The sequence below is a fragment of the Manacus candei genome, unplaced genomic scaffold, assembly GCF_025592945.1.
Source record: "Manacus candei isolate 608988 ecotype Guabito, Panama unplaced genomic scaffold, ASM2559294v1 h1tg000077l, whole genome shotgun sequence".
In the NCBI taxonomy this organism is placed as follows: domain Eukaryota; kingdom Metazoa; phylum Chordata; class Aves; order Passeriformes; family Pipridae; genus Manacus; species Manacus candei.
In genome coordinates, this window is record NW_026138125.1 from 2,241,084 (window position 1) to 2,264,860 (window position 23,777).

The 23,777-nt window shown below is 42.0% G+C and overlaps 2 protein-coding genes across 2 annotated transcripts in view; one reads left to right on the plus strand and one right to left on the minus strand.

Moving 5' to 3' along the window:
- DARS1 (aspartyl-tRNA synthetase 1) overlaps positions 1-7,997 on the minus strand; it is a 36,240-nt gene extending 28,243 nt beyond the window's left edge. The window contains exons 1-3 of the mRNA XM_051810287.1: positions 7,832-7,997; positions 6,796-6,853; positions 2,714-2,806 (exon numbers count right to left, since the gene is read on the minus strand). Coding sequence (XP_051666247.1) covers positions 2,714-2,806; positions 6,796-6,853; positions 7,832-7,903 — 223 coding nt within the window. The 5' untranslated portion in view covers positions 7,904-7,997. The remainder of the gene's footprint in view (positions 1-2,713; positions 2,807-6,795; positions 6,854-7,831) is intronic.
- A 99-nt stretch (positions 7,998-8,096) lies between these two features.
- THSD7B (thrombospondin type 1 domain containing 7B) overlaps positions 8,097-23,777 on the plus strand; it is a 512,613-nt gene continuing 496,932 nt past the window's right edge. Inside the window, exons 1-2 of the mRNA XM_051810239.1 lie at positions 8,097-8,264; positions 15,733-15,824. The gene's annotated coding sequence lies outside the window, so the exon portion shown is untranslated. The remainder of the gene's footprint in view (positions 8,265-15,732; positions 15,825-23,777) is intronic.

Below are 23,777 nucleotides of genomic sequence, written 5' to 3' on the forward strand. Positions count from 1 at the left end.
ATTATAAAAGGACTCAGATCTGTTTGTCATGAGCAACAGTAGCGGTTTTCATTAGCAAAGAGGGTGTTTTGCAGAACTCAACCATTTCTAATCATAGAGCAGATAAGTGATCAAACAGACCTCACTGACAGCACCAGTTAAAACATCCCAGTTACAAGGATTGCAGGAGGAAATAGAACTTCTCCCCAAAGAGCTGAAGGCGTTCAAAACCAAGTATCAAAAAACCAAGCCATAATCAAATCCAGCTCATGCTTAGATACCTTTCCAGATCAAGAGCTGGGACAAAGGAAGCATCTGAGTGATAAAAAACTGGGATTATGGGATGCTCTCTAAATACTTACACGGTCTTTAAGTGGAAAGTATAAGACCAGCATTACTCACATTCAACAGTAAGCTACTCTAAGTTTCTATAAAACAAACCAAAACCATGTCCCACAAGAACCCCTAAAAAAAAAAGTTTCAAAAGAAATTTGGTTAAAAAGCTCTGACACAGTATAATGCAAGGAATGTTTAGTCACTGAACAAATAAGAGAAGACACCATGTGGAGAATTCCATCAAAAGTAAGCACGTAAAACCAACCAGAAATCCACTGTTTTTCTTGGATAAAAGCACCAAATCACCTGAGACCTTATGAAAGAAAATGATGTAAGGAAGGAATGTGTATAGAGAGTAAAAACTGTTTGGTCATATAAATTAATATATTGCTGGTTTCAGACATTTGCCAGCAAAGAGAAAACTTTATACAGTTGATTATAAAATTTGGTCCAGTATTTAAATTGGTCTTGGTGGGATTCTTATTTTCAGATGTTTAATAAACCTTTGCATTCATAAACCAAAACCGAGTTCAGGTCTAACATCCTGCACAAGTCCAGCTGCCTGGCCAAGCCCAGACCAATTTCCCCAAGGCTTTTCCATGATAAACGTAACCAGTAGCTTAGGGTGGCTTTAAAACAAAGCCAGAAATAACATTTATTTAATCTACGATAAGAACCACAGGGCCCCAAGCACTTTAATTTTAGTACAGGCCACAGAAATTCCCAACACCCCATTCTTTACACATCCTTCAGTTCATTTCCATCAGATTTCAGGAGTGACTTGCTATATGAGACAGCTGGAATCTGCAGTTGTTCCCATTCATTTTTGGTTTATTGGTCAGAACTAGACAGGGTTAAATAAAGGGTATGTATATTGGTTATTTAGGAGTCAAATTCAAGTTTCTGAGAAAAACTAAAGCTATTTTTGTGTAACATTTTCCTGTTTCCTGCAAGGCTTTCTTTTCCATAATGGTAGGAATAGTGCCATGATGTGTGTGGGAAAGGCTAATATTACTTTTTACCCTTAAACATTTGCTTTTCTTGTAAGATTCTTTCCCCCAAAGCTTAAGTAAACAAGCATATGGCATTCCCTAGCAGCACTCCCTGAATGTCAGAATTGTTCTCTGCTGTCAGACCGAGAGGGAACAAGAGACACAATCAATAAATTCAGAACACTCATGCCCACGATCAGATCCTTTTTCTTTCACTCTTCAGGTTGTGTTAAAGAGTTTTGAAAATAAGTAGTGTTATTTCATCAAAACCAATAGCTTTTCCTGAGGTCAAAGGTGAAGGATGACAACCAGGTTCTTGGAAGTTAGTCCTGCCATGTTACAGAGATGTCACTGTGATTGAAGTAAATGCACCTACCATGCAGGATACCACAGACCAATGTCATACAGCAATGCAGTTCCTGATTTTAACTGACTGCAGCACAGACACTCATTAAGTGGGACATTTTTTAAGAAAATGATGACTCTAAAAGAGAAATGAATCTGTGACCATATTCTGTACTGGATCCTTGCCCCTAATTTGCATCATTCCCAATTTTAAGATTACTGCTAAGTTTCGCTCAGGAAGGTAATTTCTTTATGCTCTTTTCTTTCAATTCTTGGAAGGACTACAGAGCTGCCAAACATGACTGAAACCAGTACAACAGTTGTCAGCATCTGATGGCAACTGCAAAGGCCAAAGCCTATTTAGGTTTGCATATGGCAACCTGGTCTCCAGAGAGAACTTCTGATTCCAGGGAAGAAATATGACTGTCAGAGAGCCAAGTATGACAGCCCACACTACTGAGAACCTAGGAAAGGATTTTCCCTTTGTCTTGGTAAAGAAAGATGATGCCTCTTCTTTGAAGTTCAAATTGATATAATCAGATACCAGTAACTGAAAGTAAAACTGAAATTTTAACACAGATTTTTGTTTCCTGCCAAAGAAAAGGTATGGTGGAGATATTGATATGCAGCAGAATAAATATGACCTGTCTGACAACTGGTACATTTATAATAAAAGTACATTTTACTGTAGAAGCTTAAAACTGGTTTATCTCACAACTGTTAGCATCAAAGGAGAACAGCTGTAATATTTTTGAATTCCTATTTACAATTCTCCACATATTATTTAGCAATATGATAAAACCAAAACTCACATTGACTACAATGTAATAGTAATAACCTGATTTCCTCACTGCTGAAAAGAAAACTTCCTTTTACCTCTTGGGAAAAGAAAAGTGGAAAAAGAGAAAATACCCAGTCAATGTGAACACTGAGGGGACACTGAGTAACCAGGTGGCAAAATTTTCTTGAATGCAAGACCACAGGCCATGAAACCAAAATAAACATTCAGGTTACACTAACAATATGAGGAAATAAAACTAAAAACCCTGGAGGCATCTCACCTTTAGCTCTGCTCGTGTGAATTCTGCCACGAACCCAAACCTCTTGATCAGCCTTCTCCAGTGTCAAGTCTTTAATGCGAACCAAAACTCTGTCTGAGTCACAGAAAGAAACAAAGATGTTAAAAGTTCTGGTGGTTTTGAAGCAAAACATTTTTCACTTTAAACTTCAAATACCCTGTCAAAATTTAAAATCAATCCAAACCATTACTTTTTTGTATCTACAGCATAACTGATGTACTGAAAACTCACAAGATCCCATTTCCTCTCCCAGTGACTTGAACAGGATCAAGGAGCTTTAACTTGGTTCAATTTAATTTGACTTCTACAGCAGGGTCAGGCTGCACTTTAACAACACCAACACTCACTGTAGTTCACGGATGGCAGAGCCCAGCATGACTACACTGGTTTTGATAGGACTTCACTGCACCACCTGCACTTATTAGTCTGAATTTCTGCCACCTAAGGGATGCCTGTCCTACTCCACTGTGCAACGGGAGGGTTGGCAGGTTGAACCAGCAAAGCAAAGGCTCAGAGGTGGCAGGGCTGTTCTCTGTACCCACCCTATGTAAGTAGGGTGAATAGCACCATAAAATAATTATTAACTTTAAATTAATTTGAATTAATGAACAGCAATTTATTTAAAATAAATATGAGAAAGAAACCACAAATAAGTGTGCATTATAAATTAAAAAAAAAAATTATTTTGATAAAAACAACAGCATTATGGAGCAACAAGAGTAGTACTGTGTAAAATGGATAACAATTTTAAGAGAGAATCTGTTTGACCACCTCATCAAGCACTGCTATCACTATCACTGTCAGAGCCAAAGTTGATCAGAAAGAACCCTTCAAATTCAATGTACCCATGAAAGCTAAATAACAGAAATGCACGGTTTAGGAAGGTCAGATTTTGGGCAAAAAATGAAAAAATAAAAATTATCGAGGAAAATATTTTTAAATAAATCAGGACTTTAAAAATTGTACACAACCATTATGAACTGCCAATATGCTGGCTGCATGCCACTGTTTCTTGAAATGTACTTGTCTAATTGTATTTTTCTGGCCAAATGCATTTTTGCATGGCCTCAAACACTTTTTATAGTATCTAGAAATCAAACAGAGGATATAGATAGCACTGCATCGAACCTCAACGGTTCTAACAGCTACACTTGCTCACTTGCAGTTAAAAACACTGCTTATGAGTCAAAAAAATTCTTCAGTGGAGATATTGATCCTTATGGGTCTCTTCCAACCTGAGATATTCTATGACATACTTTTCCTCACAGACTTCTCCTGATTTCAAGATAACACTAAATTTACTCAGACACTTTCGCTGGAGACTTTTCCCGCCAGAACTTTTCCAAAGTTTGCCCACCCCAGCCTACCATCTGTTCTTCTGGACTCCCTCCTTCTGTCTCTGAATGCCAGTCACAGCTTGCCCTGCAAGCCCATTATTCTGCACTAGGGATTTTAGGGGGCTGAAGATGTTTATTAGCTCATGCTCAGGGCAATGCAGCTCTTTCTTCACAGATACACACTAAAACCATGGACAGAATGGAAACAAAGACAGAAATGTGATGGGAAATCAACTCAAATAAATGAATAAAGTGTGTGTGTGTGTGTGTGTGTGCATGCACTGGAAAAGGAGAAAGGGGAATAAAGATGCTATCACTTTCCAGCAACTTCTAACATTCAAACTCTACCAGTGTAGTACTACAGGAAACATGCAACCATCACAACCCATAACCTTCGGTGTTTCTAAGAGTTCAATATTCAGTAAAAATTACCTCAGTCAACTTAAAACTGTATTGTTACAAACTTAAAATACTTTCTAGGTATGACACTTTTTATGGATCCTCTAAGTGTTTCAGGACCCACCTGCACCAGATAAATATTTTCAAAAGTCATTTGGATACATAATGGTCCATGTTTCACCAAGAATAAACAAGACATGGTCAACACAAAAATTGTTATATGCTATGAATTATTAAAAATTCAATTCAGTATTCAGGCTGTCTCACCTTCATTGCCATTTTGAGTCATGTTTTACGGGGAAGCTGTATTTTTTGTTTCCTTAATATACAGCACAATCTCTTCTTTTCAACATATTAAATCTCCTTATCTTTCTCTGAGAGCTCTGACCTCTTCTAAACATGGGAGGAGAGGATAAAAGCCTAAAAAGCTGTGTGGGATATACAAGACAAAATCACTTTTCCACCTCCACACCCCATTCCCTGCCTGTCAACTAAGTTAATTTCTCTTGCATCATGGAATTTTGAACAGATTGATCAGTACTTCTGCTGTCCCTGTGGAGTGCCAGCATCTTTGCAATATTCCATAAAGTTGAAAAGGAGAAGGTAAGTTTGATTAAAAAAAAAAACTGGAAGTCAAAAGCAGTAGAAGATGAAAGCAACTTCCAGGGAGGGGAGATGAGATAATGGGGCTGAAAGGAGAAAAAAGGAAAGGCAAAAAATGCAGTTTTACTAGAAATCACAGCCTCAAGTCAGGACTTAAAGACCTGACATAACAGAAATGAGAACATCAGAGAGCCAGGGCAGGCAATGTTAGCAGGAGAAGGACTGAAGTGGGCCAAGAAAGGCACAGGTGTATGTGAGCTCAGCAGAGCAGGGTGGAGAAACAACACTGTGAACCTCTGAAAAGTTTTAATTTGTCTGCAGAGGAACAAGAACCCTTTGGCAAGAGCTCTCCTGGCAGGAACTACTGAATCTCTAAATAAAAGTGCAATAGTCTCAATGAAGGGACTATGATGATTTCCAACTTTTTTTATCATAGGCATTTTGTTCTTTATGGTTACTTAATTCTGGTGTTCAGGGCAACCACCTCCTAAATAACAGAACAGCAGGAGTGTCGTAGGTTGTATTTTAAGCCCAATGGAAAACCCACTCAATGTTGTCCACACACTGAGACTTTTTTAAAAGAGTATCAAGAGTCACAGGGACAATATAACATAACTAAATACAGCACTCAGCCTTTTTCAACTGAAACAACCATTCAGAGGAGGAAAAAAATCAACTCATCACAGATGATGTTGCTTCTTTACATTTCACTATGAAGAAGTTACAAAAAGTCAGTCTATTCCTTCTCATGTTCCTGTTTCATGCTCTGAATAATACAAAGATTAGTATTTCCTGGGATGTTGTCCCGGGAGATTGTTCTCTAGCTGATAAGTTTCTCTGAATCTCAACTCCCCATCAGTAGAAAAAGAGGATTTCCTGAATTCAGGGTGGTGTGAATAATATAAACCCCATAAATATTAATGGTTTGGTGCTCCTATGCAGGAGCAATGCAGGCTGCATAAGCAGACTGAGATCCTACTCAGGGAGCGCTGCTGCAACAACCACAGCAGCATGCACTTACTCCAAACACAGAGAAACCCTGACAGCTCAGGACTCAGTACATTATAAATCATAATAATTTAATAATAACAAAAGAAGTCAACCCTACAGTGTTGGACAGAGACAAAACTACTGAGCTGTGTAAGGTGTGGCCCAGGCAAGGGCAAAGATTGAGACTCCACAGTCTCTCCGGACCCAGCTCCCATTTCCAATCACACTCTTGGTTTTATTTTTTTCTTCCCTCTCATTTCTGTTTCCCATGTTCTAACTTGTGTCCATGACCTCCTGTCCAATTATCACACACTTTCAAATCCTGGTTTTATCTTTCCTACACCCTTCCATTAAGCAGATATAAACAGTAATAAAACTTCCCCACAGCTCCCTCTTCTCCAGGCTGAAGAAGGCCAGCTCCCTCAGCCTCTCCTCTGAGACCCTGTGCTCCAGCCCCCTGGACAATTTGGTGGCTCTCCACTGGAGTGGCTCCAAAATATGAGTTTTCCTTGCACTGGAGAGCCCCAAACTGGACACAGCACTCCAAATTCAAGTGTCTCACAAGTGTCAAATGTATTCAAAGAAAGTGAAAGAATGCCAGTGGGATATGAATGAAAAAGTTTGGTAAATGATTTCTCAACAAAGTACTGAAGGTATCAAGTACATAACTTCTTTTTTCCTTCTTTCCCCATCATCCCTCTCTTTTGCAAGTACTTGTTTCGGTTTTCAACTGACCTGGTTTCTCTTGGGATTGTATCATTGGTGATACTCCATATCTTTCCTTAGCATAATCCTAAAATGGAGGTAAGAAACACACATCAAAGAAGCATACATAGAAAGATGAACAAAATCACTGCAGAGTTAACTGAGGGGATACAAAACAATTAGCTGTAATATTAAAGAAATTGTGGTTTAGACTTGTATGAGACACACAAGGGAGAAAAGACAATTGTGCCAGGTAAGAAAATAATAACTCCCACAAGTTCAAACGTGCACGAGGATCATCACCTCTTACACAGAAATTTGTGTGACTTTCTCTACAAAGAACCTACTCCTGAAAATACTGAGTCCTACAGAAGTAGATACATTAAATATCTCTTTCCCACATTCAGGCACACAGAGAAATCCAGATCACATGCCATGGTCACAGCCCAGTGAAGCCTGACTGTTAACAAAACAGGTGAGACACAGGGGAACACAGCCTTTTCTCCAAAAATATCACAATTCTGGTTTCATAACCAAACACCTCATTTAGAATAAAAACCCTTGAATTATTTATTTCGTTCTATTCAATATACGAACTAAAGTTCGTTCTAAATGCTTTATCTGGACAGACTTTGCTCCTCTGCTTTTGATAAATTGTGGCACATTCACGATTTTATGGAAGCCGCCAACATTCACAATTCCTTACTGCTGATGCATTTTGACCTTCCAACAACAAGTAAAACAGATTTCATTACAAAACGAACTGATGTTCATTATTAGTACTTTTTTTTCTCTTGAAGAAACACCGGCCTACAATCTTTCATTACTGCTGTGTGATCCTCACGCGTGGGACAGAAGCACCTGCAGGAGCCCCCGCCGTGGAGAGGCAGCCCAGGTGCTTCTGGAGGGGCTGAGCTCTTCAGGGAATCACAGACCGGGCCCGGTGAAGGTGGGAGGGGGGGGATAGGCAGGGTAAAGCCAAAGGCAGACGTGTCCCCGGGCCCGGCCAAACCCCACCCTGGGGAGCCTCCACATCGCGCCCGCCCCGTTCCCTGCGGAGACCCACATCAGCCGCCGACGAGTCGTCGTTCTCCGGGCGGCGGTCGTGGCCCTGCCCGCGGCTGGCGGCGCTCGGCATCTCTGCGGCGGCCGGGGCGGCCCCGGGCGGACCCTCACGGCGCTTCACGGTCCCGGGCCCCTCACGGCCACGCCGCTTCCGCGCGCCCGGCTCTCGCGAGAACAGCTGCCCCGCCCCGCCCGGCTCCGGCCGCAGTATCGCGAGAGCCGCCGCCGGCGCGTGCTCCGCTCAGCGCTGTGCGCGCGCTGTCCGCGGTCCCTCAGGGCTCCCCTCAGGGAGGTGTCGTGGTCCTGCCCCGCCCGCATCGCTGTTGGCCGCCTCCCGCTCTCCTTTTCGTTCAAAAGGGTCGTTTTCATGGAGCCGCTGCCGTCCCGACGAGGCTCAGCGCCTCCAGCCCCGCGCCGATGCCGGCGCTGCGGAGGTGTGCGGGGCTGGGATGCGCTGAGGCAGCGCAGCGGGAGGGTTTGGTGTTCGCTTTTCCTCCTTCGCAGTCAGGCACGGTGTGGCCTGATGTAACATCACAGAATCACATAATCCTCAGGATGGGAAGGGGGTCCAGTCCAACCCCCCCCTTCCAAGGCAGGGTCACCTGGAGCAGGTGACACAGCTGGCTTTGGAATGTATCCAGAGAGGGACACTCCACACCCTCCCTGGGCAGCCCGCTCCAGTGCTCTGCCGCCCTCAAAGTTCTTCATGTTGGGGTGACACTTCTGGAGTTTTAAGTTATGGCTGTTATAAGTAAAATCGGCACTAGGCTCAAATATCGTAGTAAAAAGTTTTATTATAGATTTATATAAAAATCAAATAAGCAAATTACAGCGCTGGGTGACTTAGTGAGCTTTCCTTGCTCATCCAAGGCACACTTCAATAATTTCCAATCTGCCTTTTATAGGTTTGGAGCTGCTTATCTCTTTTAAAATCCCCTCCTTTGTTCATCAGGTTTATCTGCGCAGGCTCTGTTCTTGTTGCCAAGAGGCTTTACGCATGCGTATCTTGTTGCTAGGAGACAAGCTCGGCTCTGTTCACTCCATCCTTTGGATGTAGTCAGCTTTTTCTGCGCATGTGCTATCTTGCCACTGGAAGAGAGTTCTGTTCTCTTTTTCAGTTCTTTTTCTTATTACATAACATAACAAAATATCACTAATTATGGTAACATAACATTATGGTTTGTGTGATATATAAATAATTGTGATTCGTGAAGCAAATGGGTGACTACATTAAAAACAGACTAAATAGATTCTAAAACTTAACTACACCCCCACAAGGAAACAAAACAGACCCTCCCAAGGTCAAAAGGCCTAAAACCTTCTCACTATCCTAAGGATGAAATATAGTACAACTTTAAGTCTTTAGGCGCCTACTCGTCCAAGAGTACATGAATTAGGACTGGCTGCAGAGATAGCTCTTTTAACCTTAGCTGTAAATATAATAGAACTTTAAATCTTTAGGCGCCTAAGTTCGTCTAAGAATACATGAACTATGACTAGTTGTAGAGATAACTCTCAGCTTCAGCTGTGAGAAAACTTTCACATTAAACATTTAGCCAAAAACTCACAGAATATACAGGTATATGATACAATCAATATGCATGAGGTAGTCAAGACAAACACTAAATGAAATTATTACTTGAAACTTATAGAAACTTGGGACTTTGTTTATCGCAATTTGTAATTACAGTGTTGCAAATATAATTTGATAAGCAAATTATCTCTCCTTTGGTCTTTATTGGCTATCACAATGGCCATTACTCCTCATCCTGTCAGTGGGCACCACTGAAGAGTCTGGCACCATCTTCTTGGCACCTGCCCTGGAGATATTTATATGCGTGTAAATAAGCATGCTGGACTGTGAGGTGGCCAGCTAATGTGTGTGGAACCAAACCAAAGTGCACTTCTGATGTATCTCCCCAGCAAGCGTGGCTTCCCCATGCTCACCCCAGCAGCAGTACAGTGTCCTGACCCCTTGCCCAATCGTGCTGTTTATAATTAGTTAGCTGTTTATTAGTTAGCTACAAGTGGTAGTTTGGGGAGGATGAGCAATAGTGCAAATGCAGGTGTTTCCCTCCAGCTGGGTGCCTGAAGCAACACTGCAGTTCTGAGGCCAGGGCTGGCTGCAGGTGCCAGCTCTGAAATGACACAAATCAAAGCTGCAAGCAGCTGTCGAGTCCTGTAGACTCATAGATTGTTTATTTGGTGCAGGGCGAGAAAGAGTTGGCTGTCCTGATTTAAACTGCAGTTTTGAATTTTCACATTTGACTAACTAATGCCTCTTGCGGTATCGATTAGAGCTCTTCGTTTCCTGTCCTGCCGTTGTTTGTTTTGCAGCACTTTGCACTGCGCTGGTTCAACACCTCTTCTCGTGGGAATCCCCTTGCAAAGTTCCCCTTCTGGCCCTGTCTCAGGGAATTGTCACTTCACCCCGAGACCACGCAGCTTTCACAAAATCCTTTCTTGTCTTCTTGCAAAGAGTTAGGATTCAGGGGCAGAGAAGGCAAATCACAGTCAGTTTTCATTCCTCACCACAAGAAAGCAAGTTCTGATGGCAGGGTGTTGTGTAGTGAACATAAATGCTAATGTAACAGTAACCACACGTGGATTTCTCACAGTGTCAGTTATGCTTTTTCTTACCTGTCACTTAGAGCTGCTGCTGAACCTGAACTAACAGACAGATGCAAATCTTGTGCCTCACCACGGAGCAGATTGTACCATCTGCACTGACACAGTGACACAGTGCTCTGCAATTCCTGGCACTTTACTGATCTTGCTGTGAAACTCAGGAGAAACAAGCCCTGTAACCCGTGTTTTTGTGCTGGAGCCTTCCAGTGGTGAATAGCACGGAGTGTGTCCTCCAGGGCGAATAAGCTCAAGGTGGTTCTGAAGGAAAAGCCCTTTTTATGTAATGAGGGTGTTAGCTGAAAACAAAATCTGAAGGGGACTGTGCCTAATTATTCCATTGCCCAACTTTCAGGAGAAGCATTTTCCAGAGTTTGTGCTCTCGGGTCGTTTTTTCCAGAATCCCTTTGTTTTGCAGTGCAGAAACAGGGGTTTTATGAGCAAAAACCTGTAATGCACTGAAAATAGAAAAATTAACTAATTTTAAGAATAATTACTGACAGTAACCCCTCAAAATCCTCCATTTAATTTGGGCCTGCAGCAAAAATTTCTTTTCCACCTCCAGGTCGGTAAATCAATACCAAGCCTTCTGTGAAGGGCACGGACTGCCACGTGCAGACGACGCAGCTCATCTGCCGCCCCTTCTGTGTCACTGCGCTGCTGTGGAAGGCCGTGCGATGGGGGCAGTACCTGCAGCGAACCTGGGGGCGATGAGCAGGAGCAGAGCCGGGGGCGGAGGGGCCGGAGGGGGGTGTGATCAGCGCTGTCCCCCGGGCCCTGGCCCGGGATTACCACATGGAAATGACATCACCCGCAGCCAATCCCGCGGCCCCGGGGGTGCAGCTGGAGGGAGGCCATACCCCACTTAAGTAACAAGACATGACATACCATGTGCTAATGCTAAATAATTTATCCCTCAGGCATACAGTGAATTGCAAAGCCAAGCTGAGGCCTGGTCAACAGTTTGTAGTTTAAATTAAAATTGGCTTTTCTGCCTTAAAGGAAGGGAGGGGGTTGTCAACTGTTGTGATCAAGAGTGGAACACAGAAATCCCTTTTTTTCTCTTCATTTCACTTCTTTCTCCGGTTACAATTTGATTTAATCAAAGCCCTTTTGGTGATTTGGGGTGTGTGCTCCACATATCTCTATTATGAAGGAGATGTATGAAGGAAAACCTTAGAGGAAGTTTTCAGTCACTGTGAATAATGATATCCAATATGTCCTCGAAATTTAGGCGTTAGCACTTGTCATGTTCTAAACCGAAGCTCTTCCAAAACTGGGTGTTTCATGTTACAAATGTTGTGGGGGTGTTTCCATAGCAGAGCCATAAATTTGTCTCATTAGGAATCCGGAGGCATGAGTTGCTGCTGAGGCTGAAGCTCAGGCCCAGCCCCTCTGAGGGCTCTGTGAGCCAGCAGCGCACACGGGCTGGCTGTGATGTTGACCACAGCATTGCTGGTGGCTACTGAAACTCTGACTCCAGCCAAGCTTGGCCACACCTCTGACATTTGTTGCTCTACTAAGCTGATTTTACTTAAATATGCTGAACAACATTCCCACTGAAAACACCAGAAGATGAACATAGTCAGCACCTTCCACAATCTGTCCTTACACAGCATCTTACAAACAGGGTGGCTCAAATATTCTGTAATCTTCCAGAAATGAACAGTTGCAATATACACCATGTTGGTGGGAAGGAGATAGGAATTGTCCTTGGAGTTATTCTAGGAGAAGAAATTAGAAGGACCTCTGGCCCATGGAATAAGTCAGAATATATTTACCTAATCTCTATATGTTTGGCAAGTTAAAACCTGGAGAGCATGAAGTGGTACAGAGTTAAAAAGAGCATGTGGAAAAAATACAAAACAAATTGGTGGTGTCTCTGAAGGGTCTTGAGGGAATTCAGCTTTATTGCCACAACAGCACACTTTTCCGTGTGCAATTACTCGTTGTCATGGAAATGGATTTTGAAGATTTCTCTTATTTTGGATGCTGCAAAGCATGCTTAATTTAATTAAGAGGTTGCCTTTGATTTTTCCCTTTCCGTATTTGTTTACTTATCTAGGTTCTTGTATGATTGTCAGCCCAGTGTCCGAGTTCCTCTTAGATAACAAAAAGAAAAAAAAACAACACTGAAAAAAAAAAAGCAGCAGCTAAAAAATCAATATATTATTTATTTTCTAAGTTGTGTAAGTTCATAGTGTGCATTCTGTGACAGAGAAAGCTCTTCTATTAATAATTTCAACCTTGGCAAAAATGCATTTCTGCAACTGATCATTCTTTTTTTACTCTAGCATTTGTACAATGCTGGAGTGTAACAAAGCCTTTGCATCTAAATCCAAGTAGGAGCAGAATTTGGCAAATCTAATTCCTTCCTGGATTTTCGCAGCTCTACTTCCTTTAGGAAGTTTTTAGTCAATGGGAGACAAAGGCTTATTGAAAGGATTAAAGTTGCAACTATTCTCTTTGTTTTAGAGCTTCAGTCACGGTTTTCCTCTAGTAAACAACATTTGCAATTAATAAAACTTCTAAAAAAACAGGAACTTTGGGGAAGTACGTGCTTATGATAAGCAGCAGGATTTCTTTTGACAGAACTCTATACAAAGGTGTAGTCTTTTTAAGTTCAGACAATGACAACAATTAAGTTTCTCAAAGCATTTTGAAGGTGTTCCTCCTGATAAACACGAGACAACGAGCTCTGCAGTTAGGGATGGGCAACACATTTAAATAGGATGTATCTTGTCAACAGTTTGTGTGTCCCAAAGTTGTTTTACATGGCTGCACACAGCTCACATTTCATATCAGGCCTACACCCAGTGATCATCTGTTACACAATATCTGTGCACATTGGACATACAGTGCTGCATATAGTTCTGAACTATTACCCATAAATTGTTTATTGGTTCCTTCCTATGATGCTTGAAAAAGGCATTTGGATAGCAGTTATCTGTGCGTGAATAAGAACACATGGAATATTTAATTTTTATAATTTATTTTCTACTGGTTTTTATGTGATGAAATATGCATATTTTCGTGTTTATGTCAGCTGTATTTCTCTCACTCGCTGTATGCGTTCACTCCCAAGGAGTTCTGTCCTGCCAGAGGGAACCTGAGGGAAGCACGGTAACTTTGTTGGGGGCCCTCCCTGGAGGGCAGTGTGGAGCCGCCGGCTGATCGGGACTGGCTGGCGCGGGAGCCTTCGGGAACAGCTCCGTTATTGTTCTCACCCAAGTGTCCCGTTCTTTTTCGGGGGTGGCTGATGTCCAAAGGGTGCTGAAAACGGCAAACTGCAGAATAAAGGGACTGCAGTTCTGCCTGGGCCCTTAAGCACCAGCACATTGTTCTTTCTTATGTGCCACTTCTCATCTACAAAAACCATCTTAGGCCGCTGTTGTCCTTCTGATGATAATTTTTACACTCTTATCTCACATGCAAGCAGATTTTTTTCCGTTCAGATATTGTTGAGTAACTGCTCCATTGAGCATCTTTGCTAACCCCTAACCCAGAGTCAACTTGTGGTGAAGTTATAAACCCTTAGAAGCAGAAGGGTTCAGTGGGAATCCTGACTCAGACCTTGTTTCAGCAGCAGGAACAGTGCTCTGTTATCAGGAGAATGTGAGTCAGGCACCAACAGTAAATCTGATCTTTGAGATCATCCGTTAAGAGTAAATGTTCTTTGTTGCCGTCTGAAACAAACAAAAAGCAGAGAGGAGTCATCTAAGCGATTAAATGTGTCACAGAGGATGTTCAGTACTGGTTTTGAGACATTTTCCTACGGCAGTCGTGAGCTATTTTGTAAACAAAGTGTGCTAGTGATCAAAGGTGCTCCGGCAGGCATTGTGCATGTATTCCTTGGATCACACTGGGAAGAGTCACAGAGAAGTTTGTAGGGCAGTGTAAAGGGACAGGCTGATTCCTAGAGGAAATAAGCGTTAGCATGAGAACAACAGCTGAACTGAAATCCCATAAGCCAGGAAAAACAGCTACACAATTACACTAACAGGTGGTTGGTTTCAAAACAAATTTCAAGGTCTGACAGCTCAGTGCACCTGCTTTGGGCTGATTTCTTTTAAGGACTTGGATTTGGCATGAGCCATTGATAAAAACCATAATTCTCTGTGTCTGAGAAAAGTCATCATTACCATACAGCAATGATAAACTGCTAAAGCTTTCTAAAAGTTGTGCTTGGCCAAAAGGTAATATGGGTCATTCTGCACACTCTGTCATCAGAGCTTGAGCTTTTTGCTATCAGACCTACCAGGCAAATACCATTAGGCTAAAACAGCTCCTTCTGTAAGCTGAGATAATTCCATTCACTAGAGTGCTCTGATTTGAATTAGGTATGACTTCATCCTTTGCATTCACCACCATAAGAAAAACCAAATTTTATTTGATTTTGACAAAGATATTCTATTTATATTTTATCACTTGAAGGATCAAGGTACAGAAAAAAAGAAATAGAAGATCATATGGATGAAGAATCTGAGGATGTATGAAATTTCCCCTCATAAATACCTCACAACAAGCCAGGGACAATAGTCTTTTCTACCAATGAGCTGCTCCACAGTACTCTTATAGGTTAGCTTTTGTGGTAACCTGCAATTACACCGAAGTTCAGTGTGAAGCCACACTCTCAGACTGAACTACTTCTGTAAATGCACCCCTGTCCCTTTCAGACAGAGACATCCAGGTCACCAGACCCTGGGGTTTGTTTACCTGGCGTGACCTTACTTGAAACACGAGGGGAAATGCTCAGGTGAACACGGAGCAGAGATCAGGGTTAGTAATTTCCTCTGAAAAGGGTTTGCTTCCTCTGAAGTGATGAACAACTGAGGAAGAGCCAGTGGGCAGTGGCATGGAGGGTACAGCTGTTTGCAAAGGCGTGTTTGTCTGCAGTGTGAATCATTGTGAGAAGATGTGCACCTCGGGTTTGCTGTGCTCCCCACACTGCTGCCAGTAACTCTGTGTGCCCTGCTCAGGGCTGGGTTGTGCTCTAATATATCAGAGCATTTCAACCTGCTGGGGAGCGACCCTTTGTTGCTTTCTTAGAATGTGTCTCTGAGCTTTCCGGAAGGTCAGGGCATCTCAGGACTTTGCTATGAATGCTTTTCTCAGAGCCCTGACTGCTGAAGGGTGCTCAGATTTTAAACGTAAAGATTTGACCCACTTTGGGGAGGAAGAAGAACAAATAGAACTGGAAGTGGGAAGGTCACCTTTAATAGCACATGAACGACTTCTCAACGAGCTTTACAATTGCTTTGTTTCTTCCTCTCCTAGTGCTGTAAACATGACCAGCCAAAGGAAGACCTTAGAAAACAACTCAAGGAAGCTACGAAGGCTGTTGAGAAAGCAGAGAAGCAGCTGGACTGGTTAGTGTTAAACACAGCATTTTCTAATAGTTGTGGAGGATTGATTTCTCCACGTTTCTCAGAAGCTGCACATCCCATATTTTGAGCTGGTACAGTGAAGCACGTGAGGACATTCTCATACAGAAACCTCACTTTTTTAATGCATAATAGGCTGGGTTCTATTTGGAGTTTTCCTAAATCCCCAGTAAATAGACAGCTGCTTAGAGCAGATGAGGAAAATTTTAACACATTCTTTTTTTCACTTGAAGTTTAGCTACTGGGCTTTCTGCTAAAAGAGACTCATTTTTCTTGGTTTGGGCGCATTACTAAAGCCAACACATTTGACAATTAATTGAGAAATATGTGGGGGGTTTTAGCAATGTCAAAATTCTAAACCTCATGCTTCAGAGGCTGCATTGTTTAGAGGGAATGTTAAATTGCTAGTGGTTTGTGATATTGTATATTTGAAAACTCAGAGGGATGGGATAATATTGACAAGTTGCAGGTTAAACCTCTTAGTGAGAATAAGTTTGTAGATATCAAATCTAACTCTTACCATAGAATCATCTTAGTTTGTGATGCCTAAAAAACATGCTGGGAGCAGGATGTATGGTTGATGGATGCAGGTGATACATCTGTGTCTGGAGCTTGGAGGAGCCGTCAGGTATTTTCAGAGTAGCTATTTCCAAGGTCACTGTAAGGCTTCGTGGCATCCATAACCCCTGTTCCTTCTTCCCTGATTGTGGATAAGTACAAGGATGAGTTGCTCAAACAACATGCAGTGCCTGTATTGTCCAGGGTGGTCTGCACAAGCCTGTGCACTATGTGCAGAGCACAGTGGGAGGACTTGATATTTCCTGGCTCCCTGATGGCTTTCCTTTCCCTTTTGTTCCTGCTCTGGGCAGCCTGTGTTGGCCTCCACAGTGTATTAAATCCTGCTTGCAGGCACACATGGTCATTTGGTACCTGTCAGGGAATGGTAGCAGGGGCAGGTGTTCCTCTGTCACTATGTTCTGCCTCTTGCCACAGCGTTTAATCTCTCCCTCAGTGTTTCATTGCCTCCCATATGAAGCCTAGGAGACATCTCTCATGTAAATCAAAGGATGTTTTCTTTTCCTGTTATGTCTTCAAGAGCCCAATTCTTCTTGCATACACTGATTCTGATTTGTAAATAGTAACTCTGTCTCTGTGGTTGGGTAAGTTGCTGAACTACATTTTTCACTCTGCACTTCATTTTTGTGTTCATAGAATGAACTTGTGGCTCTTTACATTAGGAATCAAGGGCAGGTTTTGCTGGAATCTGTTTTTCAAGCTGAAATGTTTCTGACAGTAAAAACAAAATTCTCATCTCTGTTAGGGGCTTGGTTACATTCAGAATATAGTTTTATCCATAATAATTAATCTAAAATTGGAGGGAAATTTGAATTCTGAGGTGACACCAAATGAAGTTTTTAAGTCATGTATATGCACAGTGTGAACAAAAGGAAATAGTTCCTTGTGAGAGAGCAAAACCAAGCAGGTAGGAAAAAGGAACATGTAGATTTTGCAAAGGCAATACAAAACAAAGCCTTTAGTGTAATCTGGGTAGCAAATAAGAATAATAATAACAGAGACATAAATGTGGTAAACAAGAAAGGATAAAAAAATAGTTATACTGACTGAGCTGGAATTGCCTTTGTATGATCTACTGTCTTGTTCTTTGAAAGTCTGTTAAACAACAAAAATGGAGAAAGTGTCTAATAAACTAGTTTTGGCTTTGCATGTTTGAGCTGTGATATGTCTTTGTTTCATGTATTTATTTGTTTGTTATGTAAACTACAAGTGGTGACAGGTTTCTTCCTGTACAATATCCATTCACTACAACCAAGGAGGGGTGGGACATTCAACCTTTGTCTTTGGAGTGAGAAAGTAAGTTGTACATGCAAAGATAGCAGATTATTTGTTATTGCTGTGTCTATCCCAGCACTTCTATATGAAGCTCTCAGCCTTTATAAGTTATAAATGTCATATGATTTTTTCTAGAGTAGGTTGAATAACATCTTAAATTGTGGTCTAGTGATAACAGTTAAAACTGTAAGCTGAGGTTGGCATAGAGTCACAAAGGAAAATAATCTCATTTTAACTCGCTCTGTAGGTGGTAGAATGTTCTACAGAACCACTGAGCCATTACTTGCTCTCTAATTGTCCTTCATTTTCCTGTGCTGAGGAGCTATTAGTGCAGCATATAAATTGTGTCTGTACTGGATCTTTGCAGCTGACTGGTAAGGAATCAAATTTTTAAATTGTCTCATAGAGCTCCTCAAACACCCCTTGAACTTCACACAATAAAACCTGCTAAACCACGGGGTTTGGAGTCGCCTGTCTCAGAGACAGTGTTGATATTTTGGAGGCTTTTTGGCCGATGGCAACCGGGACCCATTTTCTCTGCAGTATACTGCTTCAAGCTAATGGATTTGTAATTAGTGGGGAAGCCAAATTCAAAAGGCTCTTCACCATTTAAGGTATCACAGTTCAGGCTTAAGAGGCAGTTTATTACAGCAGTAATACTTCTTTGTCTTCACTGCAGTTACAAAAAGTGATTTTTACATGTTGTGCTTATTTGATTTGAGTGAAGCCATGGTCCCACCATGAACCTGGAGCTTTCTTCTGTTCTGCTTTGTTTGTCACAAGCCACTTTCTGCTTAGGTGGTTAATTGTAGGTTTACTTTGGAAGAATGTTGATTTCTGACAGTGTCTCGAAAGCAGTGGCCTTAAACTGAACAGGATAGAGCTGGAATTATTTGAAATCCTATTGCTTCCCATAACCTTAAGAAGGCTCATAAAAATATGACATGAGCTCTGAAGAGAGAAACAGAGAGATCTGATTATGAATGGGAAGAAGATCTTTCTGTCCAGAGTAAGTGATTTATCTTCATGTCTCCATTTCCAAAACCACCTCCAAACAAGATCAAAATGATCCCTAGGATTTCCTTCAGCTGTTACAGTCAGTGTTTTAATTTGCTGTAGTTTTTCAATGAATAGCAGAAATTGTATATGATGTATTAAAAAAAGTATTACTCTTTTTCCTTCGTTGTCATTGTTTCCTAGTCTCAGTTGGGTTTTTCTGTCTCTCCTTTCTCCTGTATCTTTGTAGAACTTCTCTGAATTTTCTGAGTTTGTTTCTCGGGAATGTTCGCAGCCAAAAGTTCTCAGTGGTACAAAGTCAAATAGATTATTTAATTTTTCTTTTTCCCTTCATAGTCTTCATATGTTTGAGGCAACTTGGAGAAATATCACATCTAAATATATGCATCACTATAGAGATCTGCATGTGTACAACAGAGGAGAATTGGCTGCAAGTCTGCTTCAAAAGGAAACTGAGTAGGATCCTGCAATCCCGACCTGCTTCCCTTTCCAGCAGCACTGAGCTGAATCAGAAGGGAACTAATGAATTCTGGGTGATTTCCTTCAGCACCAAAGCTCTTTAAACACACACTGGAGAAGGGAAATGAAGTAGGATTAGTCCATTTCCCTTTGAAGCCAGCTGTGTGTTCACAGTGCAAGTACTGGAACACTGTTTCACTTGCCACTTTCTGGCTGTGGGCCAACCTGTAGTATCATCTTCAATTGATGCAGGATCCAAAAATACATCGGAAAACACATGGACAATAAGGAAGAAGTTGATGTCCATATGGCAAATTGGCTTGGGTTTTTATTCTTCAGTGCTTTACCTGTCTGGCAAGGGATCACCTAATTTTCTTTTTTCATTAGCTTTGCCACAGCCATGAGCAGTTCTGGGGCTGCATTTTCCCTTTAAGATTAACTTCAAATGGGAGTGTGAATTTTTAGTGTAATGTTGAGACATTTTGTTGTTTCTTTAGTGCTATTAAGTTGTGTTTTCGAGGGAGAGAAGTCCCACATGTTTCATCTTATAGAGAGTGTTTGGGGAAGAGGGATGTTTGAGGAGTTGTGTAATACTGAAAGTTGTGTATGTGTGACTCATGCAAGTACTAACTATTGTTCTGCCTGTATATAGCACCTTTCTTTCCAGAAGGTCTTAAAACGTTTTGTAAATAATGTGGTGATTTCCTAGTGTGTGAAACTCACAGGAACTGAAATATCCTCCTGCTCCAAAAGGATGAGACTTTGCCAGTGCATTTGAGTTTAGTGTTGCAGAACTGTGGCTGCCACACAATGGAACAGTTCTGATCCTTTGTGCAGGAGATAAGCAAAAGATAAGAAACAGAGAGGCAGAATCTGATCCACAGCACTACACACTTGAAGTACACTGGACTGTTGTGGCTGCAATCACACAAGTACTGTGCTGTTGGGAAGAACTGGGACATTTGGGCTGGGACCTTCCTTCTACAGAGCTGTTGGACCTCTGTGTCTTTCTTACCATGTGTCCAGTGACACTGGCCCTGTCTTACCTGTTACAGGGCATCTGCCATGCCCATCTTTTCCAGTGCCACTGCGAGTTTTGCCAGTTTAATTACAGGACATTTCTGAAGGCACAAACTAAGCTGACAAATGTGCTGCCCTGGTGGCATAAACGAGGTTGGACCGGGCACTTAGTCACTGTCAGCTGGAGGTTGGGTGCTTTTCACGGTTTGTGTTGACGTAGCCGTGCTGGCAGGAATCTGTATAATGCTGCCTCTGGGGATCAGTGGATGAGGGTTCTTGGCTGCTCTTAAAGTAGATGTGCACTAACCAAATTAGGGATTTGTAGATTAGGACTGGGAATTCAGACCTGATCCTGAAGTGAGAGGAGGCTTGGTGGAATACCCAGAGCACCAGAGCAATATTAGGCTCTGTCAGGCTGAATACAGTGCAGCTTCTCTCCGAGGTTCGGGTTTGCTTGCAGGCTGAGTGAGCTGCTGAGCTGGTACCACACCTGACAAAAGGCAATTAGCATGAGCAACCTTCATATTAAAACATGCTAGCAATAAATTTGAAGGAAGCTACCAATAGCTATTTGGAAACTTGCCTCTTATGTGACTCTGGTTTTTACCTAATGACAATACTGTCTGTAATAGACAGTGGAGGATTGTGATTACAGAGCTGAATTCAAACCACAGAATCTGAATGCGTATGGGCCTGCCTTCTGAGAAGATTAGTCAGTCCAAAACTAAATCCATGGATAAAGCAGTGATCTTTCTTCAGGCCATGGAAAACCAAAAGGAATTTCTTAGTTTGCTGTTCTTTGTTCTCAAGAAAGCACAGTGAAAGGAGGGAAAATAAGAAAAGCTATGCTTGCGTTCCTAAAGAGGCCTTTTAAAAAACCCCAAACACCCAGGCAATAAAGAGTCAGGTAGGAAAAGATGAATGGCCTGGAGACTTTACATGCAAAACTGCCCTTACCGGAGAGCTACAGGGGAGCTTAACAGATCTCCATAAGTGCTACTAACTCGGCCAAAAGCTAACAGAAAGTTGTCAGGATCCCACAAAGCCCAGGGAGCAGTCCCAAACGCCTGCATGCAGATTAGCCATGCATGACTTCTGGGGGCCCCGGGATGGGAGGGGATGCACCCGATCAGGAGAGAGGGAAAAAACAAACACCGAAAAAAAGTGCAGATAATTCCGTACTCCCTAACCCACTACTCTGGAGATGTTCCCTTTTGTGTCCAACACAACCGAGGTAGAAATTAGGCCACAGCATCACTGGAGCAGACGGGCACGCTCTGTCTGTGCCGCAGCTCCATGTGCTTCTTTTCAGGGAGTTGCCGGGCAACGGAATGCTGTCCGCCCGAGTGACTGCGGGAGCCCATTGAGAGCCTCCGCCGGGCAGGGCGAGGAGAAAGGACCGAAGGAAGGAGGAGGGGGAGAGTGAGCTCACCAGTTTAGAAATCTCTGGCAGCAAAGCCAGGACACCAAGAATGAAAGAGGGAAAACAAACCAGGAAAGGGGAGAAATACTCTTGCTGTTCAAGAGTAAGTCTTTCCATACATGTCTAGTTTTATTTCATACAAGTCAGAGAGGGATCTAATTTCGTCAGTTTTATAGAACGTGGGAGGATGGTCACACCCAAAGAATATATTATTTCTAATGTGTAGAATATCCATGCTTCTCAAAGTGTTTGTGGAAAGCTGGATGCAGGTTCACAGCCTCACTGCAGGTAATGAGAGGCTCCTCCAGCTCCAGCAGTTCCCTCCTACCCCACTCCAGGTGACCGGGATCTCAGCTGCTGTGAGCCCGGAGACAGGACACATGAGCTCCTCTAACCAGTCAGTCAATGCTGTGCTGGGGACTGAACCCCTTCCAGTGACCAACAATTAGATTGCATTGTTCTGCCAAGTGACCGATTTCTATTAGTGTGGGAATTAGTTAAATATCACTTCATCTGGGATTCTAAAGAACCTGAGGGAGTCAAGTGTTCAGCTCTCACCGAATTTCAATTGCATATCTCTCTGGGAAAATTAATGAGCTGAGTCCTAAGGAGCCTTGCTGTTCTCAAAGGAGCCTCAACTTATTGTTTGTTGTCCAAGTCTCTTTTTCCTTTCATATATACATACAGAGTATTCATTTTTACAACAGAAACATTTGTCAGAAATTTCAGTTGGCAACAGTTTGGAAATTTGAAGTCCTTGCCCTTGTGGAACAAGCTTTCCAATGATTTCAACTAAATTCTGCTGTGGGGGTTGTGAAGCAGATAGCTGATGGAGATCTGACCACTTTGGGAGTGAGCAGCTCACTGAACTAAATGGTTAATTCTCTCAGAAGTCCGGATCAGAGTCAGGAAATGAGCACTGAGACAGCCTTCACTGGAGGCTAGTGCAGTCTGCTTTCCCAGTGAAAACTGGAGCCCTGGAGAGAATAATGGAATTAGTTAAATATCCAAACAGGAAATGCTGTATTAAATCAGAGCAATATTCCATCTGATATGAAGCCAATTTTTGACAGTTACCAGAAGCATAGGGAAGTATATTAGAAATAATTTTGAAAAGGATTGCCTATAAAGGGTATCTCTTTCAAGCTGTAATCTATTGGTGGTAGGATTATTTTTTTAAATGTAAAGGTTAAAGAAAATATATGTCAATATGATTGGTCATCATAGGAACTCTAGAAGAACAGTAAATTCCTACAGGCAACTGTATCTATTGTAAGTTTGAATTATTTTTTTACAGAGAACAGTTTCTATGGTGCCCTGCCAGGAGCTCTGCTCACACCAGGCTGTTCAATCTTTGCTTTTCCTCTAGGTGTGCATGGGAATCCAGCCAGTAGTAGGAATGTGTTCAGATTAATTGTGCAGCTATTATTGTACTGGCCACTGATGAGATGATATCCCCCAAGAATATGGATGTGCTGTTGTGTGAAGGCCACCATCCTGCAGCAGCCAACCACTTCTGAATTTCAGGAGTGATCCCAACAGACTAGGGGAGAATCAGCACATATCGTTCCTCAATTCAATAATTAGTTGATGTTTTATGGTTAAAGCAGAAGAAACTTGCTTTGCAAAAAAATACACAAAGAACTGGGAATAATATTTCCATTATTTCTAAAAAATTATGTCCTGCGAGGTAACAATCTCAGGCAATTACACTTTTTTTTTGCATCACAGGGCCTGAAAAGAAGTTATAATAAAATAAAGTGTAGATAAAGGAAATAATCTTTTTCCTTTGGAAACCAGAATGGAAATTAGTGGGTTTTGTTGTCTTTCAGAAAGTATTGTGATCTTTTGAGAAACAAGTTAGAACGTCTGGAGAGAATTAACTATCCAGGTAATGGGTGGTGGTAACAGCAACAGCTGTAGCTCACAGGACACTGAAAGAAAGAAATCTTCTGGGATCAAACATCCTGTGTGCTTTCCCTACCACGTTCATACTTTAATTCAGAAGTGCAGTCTTCTGAGATATTTTTTAGATATACTGTGTTGCTGCTGTCATCAAGCATATCATTCCTATTATTCTCAGTTCACTGGGTTGTGCAAGAAACAGTTTTTCTCCCAAAGCCCAGGAAATGAGCCATGTTGATTGTTCATCAGAGAATACAACTGAA